The sequence below is a fragment of the Amphibalanus amphitrite genome, unplaced genomic scaffold (genome assembly GCF_019059575.1).
Source record: "Amphibalanus amphitrite isolate SeventyFive unplaced genomic scaffold, NRLGWU_Aamphi_draft 000192F_arrow, whole genome shotgun sequence".
Lineage (NCBI taxonomy): Eukaryota > Metazoa > Arthropoda > Thecostraca > Balanomorpha > Balanidae > Amphibalanus > Amphibalanus amphitrite.
This window is the reverse complement of record NW_024881687.1, coordinates 776378-790725: the sequence shown is the minus strand read 5'-3', so window position 1 is coordinate 790725 and position 14348 is coordinate 776378. Positions and strand designations below refer to the sequence as shown.

General features: G+C 47.7%; 2 protein-coding genes across 2 annotated transcripts in view; one reads left to right on the top strand and one right to left on the bottom strand.

Annotated features, from left to right (window-relative positions):
• Window positions 1-8043, bottom strand: part of LOC122384530 (obscurin-like) — a gene marked incomplete at its 3' end in the record, with an annotated part of 49506 nt that extends 41463 nt beyond the window's left edge. Inside the window, exon 1 of the mRNA XM_043372068.1 lies at window positions 7922-8043. The remainder of the gene's footprint in view (window positions 1-7921) is intronic.
• Window positions 8044-8500: 457 nt separating this feature from the next.
• On the top strand, window positions 8501-11280 carry LOC122384526. The gene is made up of 4 exons (XM_043372063.1): window positions 8501-9173; window positions 9471-9535; window positions 9658-9715; window positions 10003-11280. Exons 1-4 carry the CDS (start codon window positions 8997-8999, stop codon window positions 10999-11001), a joined length of 1299 nt encoding a protein of 432 aa, XP_043227998.1. The 5' UTR covers window positions 8501-8996; the 3' UTR covers window positions 11002-11280.
• The last annotated feature ends 3068 nt before the right edge of the window (window positions 11281-14348 follow it).

The window sequence follows — 14348 nt, the reverse complement described above, 5'->3', positions numbered from 1 at the left end:
GCCGCATGAGTCATGATGCTCATGGGACTCAATCCTTGCCACTTTCCTCATATAACCCAGCGTACGTTCATCTGAGCACGGGAAGTCACCATGCATCCTTGGGCGGAATTCCCACACCAAACAGAGTTAACAACACATTGCTCTCATTTTAAGTCAGGTGAACGGTATTGCCTTGGGTTGGGGCTCGAAATGAGATAGGCCTCATAAATTGACGAAACCCTGCACCCTTATCAGAGAGTTCGGGAATCTCAAGGCGACCGTCATGGTAGATGTGCATGGTGTCCGTCAGCTTCCGTCTTTAGGACAGGTTGTTTATTGGATGCTCCAATAAAATGCTTATCTTTTACACCTTTTTGCGTTAGCTTTTGACCATTGGACAAAACATTTGAACACATTCGCCATATAGGTGGCGCTACAATTGGGCGGTTGGTCACAAAGAATCACCGTTGGGAAAAACTATTCGGCGGTCCTCCTCTATAACTCGACATTGAGCGAATGGTTCAACATTGTGCAAAACAAATCGTCAACGGTCAAAACTATTCGCCATATGCCGAGCTGGCTCGCTCAATGCCGGATACTATCGAAGTGTTAAACTGTTTTGCAGATCGCTCATTTCAGTGTTCAATCTGTTTTGCTGAATGGCTGAAATGAAACACACAACGGCGGAATAGTTGTGCTCAATGCCGATTGCCGAAATGGCTCCTTAAAGAGTTATGGCGAATGGTTGAGCTCAAATGCAAAAAGGTCTAATTGGCGAATTAATTGAGGCTTTTGTAATGAAGTGCCCAACGAGCAACGTAGCACTAGCCAGGCGTGCTATGTTGGAATGGTGTGGTGCATTGACGGAAATGACTTCAATGCATGAACAATGCCAGTATTGGACGTATTGAATTCAGCTCTGTGCATAAACAGTAAACACATTGCAAGCACGAAAAAACGCCAAGGGGAACACTTTTTATTGGCTAAAATGAGGTCAAAGGTTGTTTTAAACCAAATATTTCGGCTGCATTGATTAGCATTGGTCGTGTTTACATAACATTTTTGACGAGGCTCTAGCTCGTTTATTTGGCGATAATTTCGATGCAGTGGTCTTCAAATATTTAGGTAGAGGGGATCATTTTTAATTGTTAAGCACCATTGGCATCTTTTGCAACAACACGGACGGAGATATAAGCTTGCAACAAACCCTATGTAAAGGCGTCTATTGTTCGCCGGTTAGATAAATGTACTGCATATAAGCTTGACTGAAAATTACCGGACTGTTTCATTTGGAAAGAAGCTATAACGAACGGCTGACTTATTGCTTAGAAATGCCCATAGATGCGGTTCATGCTCAAGCGGTGAATGGTCGATGTGTGTTAAGTCCATTTTTAAAACCATCCTAGATATCCATTTTTTCTGTTTTAAACATTGCTGAAGTGTATCACCAAATGCCGAGCTATTTCGCTCATTGCCGAAGTCATGGCGAAGTGTCAAACTGTTTTGCGGATCGCTCATTTCAGTGTTCAATTGGTTATGCTGAATGGCTGAAATGAAATGCACAACCCCGGAATAGTTGTGCTCAATGCCGACTACACCTTTTTGCATTTGAATTCAACCATTCGCCATAACTGTTTGAGGATCCATTTCGGCAATCGGCATTGAGCACAACTATTCCGGCGTGGTGTGTTTCATTTCAGCCATTCAACAAAACAGATTGAACACTGAAATGAGCGTTCTGCAAAACAGTTTGACACTTCGCTAGACTTCGGCATCGAGCGAGCCAGCTCGGCATATGACGAATAATTTCGACCATTGACGATTTGTTTTGCACAATGTTGAATCATTCGTTCAATGTCCAGTTATAGAGGAAGATCGCCGAATAGTTATGCACAATGGTGATTCTTTGTGACTAACCGCCCATTTGTAGCGGCACCTATATGGCGAATGTGTACAAATGTTTTGCCTAATGGTCAAAAACTAACGCAAAAAGGTGTACTTGCTAGCATGAGTAAAAAAAAATGTGTCGATGGTAGAAGGAACCGGTGCGAGGCTCCATTTATGGGTGCCTCATCGATATTTCTAATAATGGCACCGCCAACCGATAAAACATATATACCTACTTGGACAATGAAACAAATGTTTCATTTGATGTTTGTTATGTACATACTCGTATGTCACACAAATATGCCTCACATTAACAGGTTCCAATAAGCTAACGCACGAGCCTATTTACTCCCCAGACCCCAAGTCTACAAGTTAATGTTCCTAAATGATGGGCATTGGACATGGTCCATCACGTTTCCGGAACTGCCAATTTGATTTGTTGTATGGACTGTGGAGTGTGGGCGACGCCTTGATGGCACAAATATTAGCGAGTCATGCCCGGCGGTAAAGCAGGCTTCCAGGCGCAATATACTGTGCGGTGCAGTATACATTCAGGCGCAATGTGTGTAGTGCGGTACAGTATAAATTCAGGCGTAGTGTATGTTGAGCGGTGCAGTATGTATGTTACGGGTCATATGCTAACTTGGGCAGTATGCAAACTACCCGGGCAGTATGCAAACTACCCAACAGCCCGGGCAGTATGCATACCGCCCGGGTAGTATGCATACTACCCGGCCCCTTGGGCAGTATGCATACCGCCCAAAAACTTGGGCAGTTTGCATACTGCCCGCTTCTTGTCTTGAAGTTGTGTATTCCATGTCCAGTTTAAAAAGTATTAATGGCTCTATAAGTACCGATTTGCCGGTCCCGTAGCTCAGTCGGTAGAGCGTTGGACTCCGCGTGGTGAGAGCACGCGTTTCCGGTTATAACAGTCCGGGTTCGAAGCGCGACGGGCGATTGACATTTAATGAGCCTCCTTACAGATTGGACGGTTTGTGGCAGGCCGTAGCCCGTAGCCAAGCGAAGTCAGTGAGAGGACCGGCCGTGCGCGGCTCTGTGCGCACTTTAACCCTCGCCGGCCGAGGGGGGGGGGGCGGGTGCCGCCCCCCCATACGGTTTTTTCGCGATAGCTCCGAACACGCTGGCGATAGAGAGCTGAAACTTGGCATACCTGACCTTTGATCCAAGCCGCATCTTTTGACACCAAGCACATTTTTAGGTCAGGTCAGGTCACTGACCTATGACGTCATAAGTGAACCTCTGCACGGTCTTCAGATGTCGCAAATTCGCAACGCCCTCACTGCCAGAGGAGATGTCAAAGGGAAATGAAACTTGCAGGATCTAGTATCCATTATGAGTCCCACAACTTGTATATCTCGGATTTTTCCTAAAGGTCATATGAGGTCAGGTCATTTTCGTGACCTCACCATTATAAGTCAATGGGGAAAAATGAAAACTGCTATTCTGGCGCCGGGAACGATCTCCAACTATCTCAAGCACACAGAATCGTGATTTGATGAACTCCTTGCAAGGTTAGATGCGTCACTTTTGCAATGTTGACCTTGCATGACGTCATTTATGACGTCATCAAGGTCATATTAGTTATTCTTTTTTTTATTTAATTCATCGTCGACGGGGACACCCCATTTAAAGACGAAGTCCTATCTATAATAATACAATACAACACAATGACAAAATCATTAAAATCACGAAGAGCAGCTGCACATTTAGCGGCTTCTCACATAGTCAACGACACATCTCCTGAATGTGCTAAAACCATCGAAAAACATATCAGATTCGTCAATAACTCCCGATCAAATTGAGCTAGCGAGTCGGGAAAGCCACCAATGGACTCAGGAAGACCTGCCGAATCGAATGATATGCGACATGACCTCTTTCGACCAACTTCGTGACCTGAGGGTGCTGACCTGACCTTGACCTGAGGACAACACCCCAAGTTGACCTGACCCGAACAAAAAGTATATCATTCGACGCGCCTGAGCAAGGCGAACACGATGCTGTCACAATCGCGGCTCTGCGGCCGTTTTTTGCGAAGTTATTCACCAAAAACTGAACCGTACCTTGGGGCACTTGACCTGACCTCAGAGGTCACCGGTTGACCTAGGACCTTAAAATCGGGTACCAATCTCTGCGTCTCGTAACGGCGCACACGCTCGTTTTTTTCGCGACGCGCTATCTCCACCAGGGGCGAAACGGCGAGGGGGGGGTTGTACCCGCCCCTCCCCCCTCGGCCGGCGCGTATGTAGAAAACCAATAGGTCCGGTGAGGGTTAAACTTTGGACTCCAAATTCTGCCATAGAACCGGCATTGCGCGATCGGAGGGTAGAGGGCAGGGTTACCGCAACAAGCTTCGCTTAGCGGGGGCTCTGTCCCTGTGAATCCTTCTATTCAAAAGGTTCGGACTAAATTAAAAAAAGTAACGTAGTTTAATCGCGTAGTCTTTTTTGCCGTCAAACGTGATTTATCGATCGAAGAGTGAAATAATGTTTTGAATATAAAGATTTAAAATATTTCCCCAGAATTTCATTGAATTTCATTGCCAGCGGCCAACAAGTCACTTTTATCTGAAATGACGACACATCTGTAGTGCCATCACTCGCTGGCTTTGGTTTGACACTTGGACCTGTAGAGGGCGTTATCATAGTTTCAATACCTAATGTTACACGAAACCATTTACATGTAAGACGTCACAAGTTCTTATGGTCGGGTTACCAGGTCAGGTCAAGTGACCTTACCCCAGAAAAAGTTGGAATGCTCGCCATAGCTACACCGACCTAACGATCGCTTTGAAACTTTAAGCGACTAATAAGAGTAACATTAGGTTCAAAAGGCATGTATTTGAATTTTGATACCATACCGATGACTTTTAGGTCAAGTCAATATTGCACAGTCTCCCTAAAAAGTTGACAGGAGAAAGTTGAAGGACGCCTCTTTTGCTGAACGTCATTCTAAACACTCTCAAACATCGGGTTACATACAGGTAAACATGACGCACTGAATCGAAAAAAATTGCACTTGTGACCCCTTTTTATGACCATGAGGTCATATCAGGTCATAAAAGGTCTCCAGCAGTTCTTTGACCATTATTTTTTTTTATGGAGACGTGTTGGAGCGATGGTCATGTAAACAACCTTAAATGTGTTCAGTTCGACGATAAGGAGGCTGATAAACAACATGACCTTTTCATGTCAGGTCATGACCTTGACCTCAGGTCAAATTTGGAACTTAGATCAACTTTGAGTACTTATTCCAGAAAGCGCTAACAGAGCTATCGAATGCGTCTTTCTGCGGCGCTGTAGCTCTCCTATCTTCCGAGTTATGGGCGAATTTATAAAAAAAAATGAAAAAAGACGAAATTCGATCTTTGATAACCTCTGTTGCCCTATTCTTTGACCTGGCCTTAAAAATGACTAGGGCACTTTCGTCATGATCTTTGACGCTATTTCGAATGCCGGTTACCGCATCTTACATGCCGCTTACTTCTGTTCCGCTAAGTGGCACGGGAGTCGAGCAGGGGTGCTCAACCCGCCCCCCAGCCCGGCACGACTGGCGCCGAGCACCGCCCCGGCGCGGGTTAAAGCGTCTGCCATTGACATGTATATGTGAGCTATTGCATGAATTAGTCTCACGGGCCATGCGGTCAGCATATTGCCCGAGTAAACATCTTGCCCGTGAGAGAAAAGGTGGGTATAGTTCGTTTTATTTCAAAAGGACGCTGGCTCCAAGTATGTTTTTCGAACAAGCACGTGTTTTAGCTAGCAAAACGGGCAAAAACTGAACCTGAGAAACTCGAACGTCGCCTTATTTTAACATGTGAATTATTCCCGATAAATTCCATGCCTGCGTTTTGGAACTAGACATGAGAACAGTGGTGACGTCATGCTGTGGAACTTGCATTGCAATGCAACGCATAACTATCATGGAAAGAATCGATTACTCGATTCGGGCCTCGGTAAGAGCAAAAAACGAAGTTTTCCCAAAATTCGTTGGCAATGAATGCTTTCGTACGGACATTGGGTGCCAGCTGCCACCAGTGACGTCATCGTAGTATGCTTATTTTTAAAGTCACAATTTCCATGTATTCACCGAGCACAATTTGAAATCGATCATTTTTTCGGCAAGAAATTCTTAGCCAGACGCTGAAGTTGCCAAAACTCACGTGAGAGCTTCGATAATGCACTTTGAGCCAGCGTCCTTTTGAAAAAAAAAACGAACTATAGTATGCATACTACCCGGGCAGTATGCAAACTGCCCGGGCGGTATGCATACTGCCCAAGGGGTCGGGTAGTATGCATACTACCCGGGCGGTATGCATACTGCCCGGGCTGTTGGGTAGTTTGCATACTGCCCGGGTAGTTTGCATACTGCCCAAGTTAGCATATGACCCGTAACATGTATATATTCAGGCGCAGTGTGCTGTGCGGTGCAGTATGAATTCAGGCACAGTGTGTTGTGCGGTGCAGTATACGTTCAGGCGCTCGGCGCTAGCGTTGCGTTGTGGTGTGATCGAGGTCAAATACATGTGGAATGACCTCCTAGAGGAACTTTTAGCGACCTCACGAACCACTCGCTGTTTCATGATCTGAGACAGTGTATGCTGGCTGTTTGTAAAGTTGCGACACCCATTGCAGCATCGAATGTCTTTGACGCACTCGGTTGAACACTGAACATGATATGCAAAGGCATAGATAACATGATTCATGTTATCTATGGCAAAGGTAGACACTGTAATCTTATTAAAGGCCCAATCTTATGTATTCTTATATTATTATTTTTGTCCCAACAGAATCCCGTCTGTTGGGACAAAAATTGAAACATGTATCCGCTTAGTAACTAATCTGAGTAATACCAGCGTCTTCAGTTTGAACTCTGTGCCTTTTAAATTTGCCTTTTGCAGGTGATCGGGAAATTAACACGACTGAGCAGCGGCGGGTCATTTAAAGAGGGCAAACAGGAGAGGGCAGACAGGGAAAATTGAAAAATAAGGGGAAGGTGGGGTGGAAGGGAATATACTCAATTTGATTGTTACCTAGCGTTTGTCAGGTATAAAAACAGAACTCACTAACACATGGGTGTTTGCCCATTCCAATGTTTTTGACATGACAATTGGGGCACTATTTGTGCAAAAGATAATGCGAATGATGATGACGCGTGTCGCAACAATGCATTGTGAGGAATCGTCTAAGGGCTAAGGCAGCTAGTAGAACTTCCGGAGCTTTTAGAACACTAGGCCAGTATTTGTGCCAAAATACTACACTATGGAATGATAGTGACGCATGCGGTGACAATGTGATGAATTGTCTAAGGGCCAAGGCAGTAAGTACACATAGTTACCGTTATCATTATTCTTGTCCTCAGTTATCGTAATAGGTAATTGTATTGTTATGAACAGTTCCGATGCCGACGGCTGACGCCATAAGGTGATATAAGTGTTTGGAGCCTGTTCAATGGAAAAATGATAAGCTCTCGAGTCTCGATGCATTTGAAGCAGGTTGGCCTCTTGGACGCTCATAATCGTGCATTTGCTGCTCATTTAGTTCACCAATTGTCCACGAACGCATGATACAGTAGATCGTGCAGTCACAAAACTAAATTGACATGGTAAGCTTTCCGAAGAAGCGCTTCGTGTGGACTGTGCTAACCTAAGGATGTGGAGCATGGCCAGTGACCAGTGGACCCTGAATGGACAATGCTGACCTAAGGGTGTGGTCAGTGACCAGTGGACCCTGAATGGACAATGCTGACCTAAGGATGTGGAACGTGGCCAGTGGGTGGTGCGTGGACAATGTTGGCCTAGGGAAGTGGAACATAGCCACTCAGCCAGTGTGCGGCGGTCGATGTGTGGACAGCGCTGACTGCTGACCTAGGCCGAGGTGGGACACGACCAGTGGACAGTTGGCTCGGGGTGCTGATCGCCAGCCGCGCTATTTGGCACCACTGAGCCGCCCAGGAATAGGCCGTGCAGCCGGCCGGGGCGGCGCGGGTGCGTGGCCACACCGAGTGTCCACGGTGTCCGGTGTCGGCCGTCACTCACCTGTGCCGATTGTCCAGGTGCCGGTCGCGCACCCTCTCGCTCCGGTGTCACCGCACCGCCGCGCCGCTGCCACCGCCGTCACCGACGCGACGCGCTCAGTCGTCCCCCGGTCCGCCGACGACTGTCCAACGCCGCAAACGGCAAATAGCGCCTCCAGGCACAAAAATAACGCGCTCGTGCCGTCCGGCGTCCGACTCCTCGGATGCGGCTTTGAGCGCCGCGGGACCCGCAGCGCCCCCTGGCGCTTTCACAAGATTGTTGGGAATGGGAAAGATGATATTTTTAATGATGTATAATTTTTAACGATTAAAACAACAAGCGATTAGAAATATGTTAATACCAAATGTATGTTACGTTTTCATATTTTCTTGCTCAAAAATTAAATAAAGTTATCAAGGTAGTGCTTAACTTGTATGGGGAGGATAAATAACTATCGTTACTGGGCAGAGCTTTTAGATTTTAATGATTGGTAAAGGCATAGACGTTTTTATGTAGGTATGCCTCGGTAATCAGAGGTCTATGAAATAGGTTGTTACGTTTCTTTTTGTCAGATGAACCGGAGTCCATCTCCAGAAGCTTTGTGCAAGTCATCCGAAGTCGTCACTTAAAGTTCGAAAAGGTTGTTAGCTGTATATCGACGACCGCAGATATCGCTGTAATTAATGTCTTTGAGGTGAATCACAAGAACTTGAATTTTTGTTGTTTGCTTGGTCATAAGCTGATAGATTTTTGACTAATCATTTCTTTTGAGCAGCATCCAAAATTATTCCCCTTTGCGTAAAAAAAGATTGCATATCATTTTCATAATCAAACTGAATAACAATCAAGTTAAAAGAAAACAAGCTAATGAAGTTCCTCTTCCTGAGAAGATTGTCGCTCTGCTGCTAAATGAAAGACTAAAAATATATAGAGCGCATGCTAGCAAAAATTAATTCGATCGAGCTTTATGTCTGTGGTAGTGAAAAGTAGAGTAAAATTAATATTTGCATATATAGCTTATATGCAAATATTTAAATACTACATATGAAGGTACGATGAGTGCGATTACACCTGGAACGAAACGACTTAATGCGAAATGCGCATCGTAACTGCGCTTTTTCTTTTGTGGATGACTCATGCTGCAAGACCCGATGTCGGATCCAACAACTTCCCATCAGTGTCCAAAGGTCTCGGGGATTCTTTCTACCAAGATACACAAAAACCGCCTGTGGATTGGAAGAACTTTTTCAACTTTACTCGCCATAGACGAGGGGTAAGAGTTTTCGGGCATTCCTTCCTTTTCATGAATAAACTAAGCATGAACATAAATAGATAATTGGTCCAATACTCGGCTAGTGGTTTCTTTCAATCGTTTTTAACACCTCAAATCTACGGATTAGATGCGTAACGCTTTGGTTTTACACCGTTTTCGTATATTCACGTTTCGCTCCACAAGCGACAATCCGTCTGTTGGGACAAAACTTGAAACATGTATCCGCTTAGTAACTAATCTGAGTAATACCAGCGTCTTCAGTTTGAGGTCTGTGCCTTTTAAATTTGCCTTTTGCAGGTGATCGGGAAATTAACACGACTGAGCAGCGGCGGGTCATTTAAACCAGGGAAACGTCATAAAAGGTAAACAGAGACAGATAAACTCTTAGAAATATATTTTGGAATGTCTTAATGCCGTGCCATTTTTAATGACTTATTTCGACTGTTGTTCTTGTATCAATAATCACCAATTTTTCATATCTCAGGGAAGCAGCAGATGAAACAACAGTCTCAAAGCAAGTTCAGCTCTCCAGTCTCACCGGGGTATGTGAAACTGTTCTTTTGAACGTCATCGCGGATAAGTCAATTAGCTGTAGGGTTATTTATTATTTAGTGCTTCACAGCTATTAAAAAGATATAAATAGATGTGAAAATACCAGCGTAAAATGGCACGATAACATTTCATAGCGTGTATTTGCTTGGAAAAATTGAAATCATGGTCTAAAAGCGTCGGAGATAAAATACAATTCAATTGTGGTCGTTTGTTGCCGTGCTCGTCGAAATATCTAAATCACTATTGCACCAAATCTAATGCTCCCCTTCCCTGACAGAATGGCTCGGTGACACGAAAAGGCGACAACGGAGTGGTCGGGGAGCTGGTGGCTCAGGACCAGGACGGCAACGTGGCGGCTGGCCTAGCCGAGCTGCAGCTGCCCGACCAGGGCGTCACCGGGCCCGTGTACGAGCTGGTCGGCGCCGGCATCAAGATTCCGCAGCCCACAGCGGTGCCCAAGTCTTCACTGAAGTCGGGCAAAAACTCCAGCGCCGTCGGCGAGGTGACGGTCAACATCCAGCACACCAACCAGCAGAAGCACCCAAAGAAGAAAGTGCGCCACTGGTGTGACCTGTCCGGCGTTTGGATCAATGACGAGGGCTCGCTGCTGCTGACGCTGGGTTTTCCGTCCAGCGACCAGACGTTACTGACCGGCTACCTCAGTCAGGTGTCAGTGGACATGACACCCACCGAGGAGGCTGGCTGGAAACGACGCCGGAAACGGCGGCACGCGCGGCACAGTCACCATCACAAGCGCCGCCGCCGCCGCCGCCGGCAGCGACACCGCCGCGACATCGGCATCGGCCTGGGCAGCTCCCGGCACGACTCTCAGCCGCCGCCCCACTTCCCTCCGCCGCCGGCAGGGACGTCGGGAATCCCGTCATCGCTGACCAACCGCACCGTCCTGCAGGGCTCGGCCGTGACACGTGCCGGCCCGTTCACGGTGGTGACTCGTCACGGCGGAGGTGCCGTCGGCAGCATGGTCGGCCAGTGCCAGGTCTGCGGAGGCCTGGACACGATCGTGGCGCAGTTCATCTCCGTCTCGGAGGTGTTTGCGTGCATCGATGCGCTGTGGAGTCACAAGTCTGTGCACTTTATGTTTCGGAAGTGGGGCGAGCGGCACCGGCGGCGGCACCACCACCGGCCGCAGCTGCTCGAGACGGAGGTGGTGATCAAGCAGCGCGACCGCAGCCGCACGCCGCCGCCGCCGCCGCCGCCCGAGACGGAGACGGTGGAGATTGAGGAGGAGGTGGTGGAGAAGGTCATCAAGAGGTGAAAGAGCACCGGGAGCATGACTGGTGGGAGATGAGCCGGTGTGCGGAAGGCGAGGGACTCTCAGGGTGCGCCAAGGACGACATATTTTTTCGACTTTGTTGAGTGTAAGGATATTAATGGATAATTTCGCACATGGTGCTTTAGACTGTCAAGGGGACGTCGTCGCCGTCTCAGTATAGCTTGCCTTGCTTATTGTAAATGTGACTCATTGGCTGGCGTGTAAACTTGGTTCACAAATGTTATCAGAATATCGCATTGAACAATAAATAATCTACTTATTGATCGTGCCTTACCGACTAGCTTTCGAATGACTAGCGCTTCCTCCGCATGAATAATCTTCCGCATAAATAGGTGTACTTTTGCTATACCTACCATACATACAACTTGGATCAGCCCTATAAGTGCATTGACAAAGCGATTACAGTACCAGTGTCTACGAGCACCGAAAGCGCGACCGTTTAGTTAACGGTCGAAATAAATGGGTCATTTTTACAACGGCAGGCTACATGTCACACAATTTCTACGCCTTCTTAAGTCCAGCCCTCACGGTCGGTTAACGTCAAAAGAGATTTGGCCGATAAGATAATAAATAATTACCTATTTTTAACGGTTAAACGAGTAAATATCAAGAAGGCAAAGCACACACCCACCCACCTAATATCTGAATCATTTTCGCACAACTTAAACAATATAATCTAATTTAATCTGATTTCAGATTATATTGAGGATTCGGTCAATTAAAGGGACCCTCCCACCTTAACATTAGATTTGAGTTGAGATAGCCAAAATGGGGTCCCTGGCTCACAATTACCGGTTTCGGCACTCACAACATCGATAAATGTCTTAAATCGGAAATATTGAATTTCAAAATTGCAGCATTTTGATTCAGAGGGGCTAATGCATAGGAATACCCCTCTGAATGTGTGACGTCAGCGCAGATATCTAACGATTTTTAAATGTTTGACTAAAACGCTTTGTAGCACGCGGTGGTATATGCTGCTTTGCGCGCAACAAGTGCCGCACTTTCAGCTGCCAAACTATTGCTTACAAATAAAGTCGCTAGGAGCAGCGGAGATCCCAAAAAGTAAACAAAAGAAATTGAAAAAGCATAATATCTTGAAAACCGGTGAATATTTTTCGGTGAAATTTGGTAGATATTCGTTTTCGCTCTTTCTGAACCGAGCGACATCACTTTCATGCCAATTCATAAACTTTTTTGAAGGTGGGAGGGTCCCTTTAACTATGCTCATAATTCATCACAACGCTTAACAACGCTTAACTCTCTTAAAAGACGTCTTCGTTTCTTCTTGCTTCCTCAATCCTCATGTCCATGTGCTTTCATCATTCTTCGATTTTTTCACTGAGCTTTTCGGTGATTTAGCTGAACGTGTTTTAACATTCAAAATGGTCTTTCTACAGACATTCATCGCTTTTTTGTTTTGGCTTGATCTGTCGCACGGCTCGACGTCTGGCGCTCAGCACGCAAATCATGGCTTCTATGACCTCAGCTAGGGTAAAAAGAGAGAATCCAGTGACCATACCGATAAATCCAGCGAAATTTGCAAGAAGTGTGCTCGTTGAGAAGGAGAGTTCCTCCTCCACTTGGTCGGTTGCTAGATCCAAATCGAACATAGCCTTAATGTTGCATGGTTTTGAGGATTGTGAGGCACCTTTCTGCTTGATGTGGTAATGAGTTTGTTGACAAGCCGGTAGACACTCGCAATCTTGTAGATCGTGGAGGATATTTTCAGGAACCGATGGCATGACATGGTAATGACTTTCAGTTACCGAATAGGCTTGCAGTGCATCATCAGGGTCATTCTCGTATTCATACGATGGCTCTCCTAAATCCGTGGCTGGGTCTGTAGTGCTGCCTGTTGGATCGACGCTACTGTGTCGTCTGCTAAAGTTGAAGCTACTTTCTAAGCAGCCATCAATTCTTTTTCGATGAGACCTCGCGTCACCTTGAGGTTCAGTTATAAAGATCGGAGTTTGGCACGGTGGCAGGTGATCAAGAGGTCCTCGTGTGTCGGGCAGGAACACGCCGGGGTAGGTCATGTGCGGTAGACGGCAGCCGGTGAGCGCCGCCAGCCGGCGCCACTGGCACTCCTTCAGACACCGGGTCAGCGAGTAGCCGGGCTCGCCCCGACAGGGCCGCCGCCGGAGGCTCGCCAGTTTCTTCAACGCCACCGTGACGACGAACCGGCCGTTAATTCTGGAGCGCAATGCCACTTCCACCGTCTTGGGCACCGTTCTTCCGTGCTCAGGCGTGGAGAGGTCACCCAAATTTGGCTCGTCTGGTCCGTGAAAGTATAGGCGATACGAGACGCCCTTGTAGTTACCGAAAAGCGGTGGAACGCCTAGCAGCAGCTGTATTCTAAGCACGTTATTGGTGCGATTGTTCAGATACGCGCTGGGTTGGAACGTAAAACACCGAGTCGGCCAGGCGCCGTCACGAAGCGAGAGGTAGTAGCGCTCTCTCCAGGTGCCGAGCACACCGCTGCCGGTGACGGGCTCAGCGATCGGCCTCCGACCGTAGACCTTCAGCCGGTTGGTCTCGGAGAGCACCAGCTGCAGGGTGGTCAGGTTGTAGAACTCCTCCACGCTCAGCTCGCCGGCGAGCGTCCGCCGGAGGGAGCTGTTGACGAAATTCCGGTCCTGTAGGTGTATCCTGGGACAGAGGGTGAGGTGCGGAAAGGGGGCGTGACGCGGCACCAGGCTGGTGCTGACCGGCTGCGCGCGGTACAGCAGCGTCTGCTGCCACAGCAGCACTGTCAGCAGCAGCAGCAGGCCCAGCCGCGCCGTCCAGCGCAGCACCTTCCCCAACGCGGAGCGCGACTTTCCACGGCCGGGCGGTCCCTGCCGGGGCCCGGCCGTGGCTAGTGGATGATGGCGTGCAAACACCCAGCCGGGCCTGGCGACTCGGACTGAGTCTCTGTGCTCGTGTCCTGTGGGAAATTTTGTAACCTGCTGGCTGGGCGCTGGACAACTTTCGCTGGAATCGCTGCCCCACCTGGGGTCACCAGACACGAAGCTCGCCTCCCCGGTCACTATCGTGACCGGTCCGTCCATCCTGACCGTGAGCACTGGACTGTTCACGTGGTCCGCAGGAGCTACCTGCCACCCATTCAAAGCAGCCGGACATCGTGGGCCATTCAATGACGCTAATAGGAATTACGGCGATACAGCGGTTTACGCTTTTCATATTCATTGAGTAAATCGGTCGATTGAGCGAAAGGTGACCTTTTCTATATGCATCGCTAAAAGTGTAGGCCAGGGCCTATTTTAACATGTTAACTGGGGGGGCAAATGCCCCCGCACTCAACAGAATTGCCCCCCCAGTTGTCG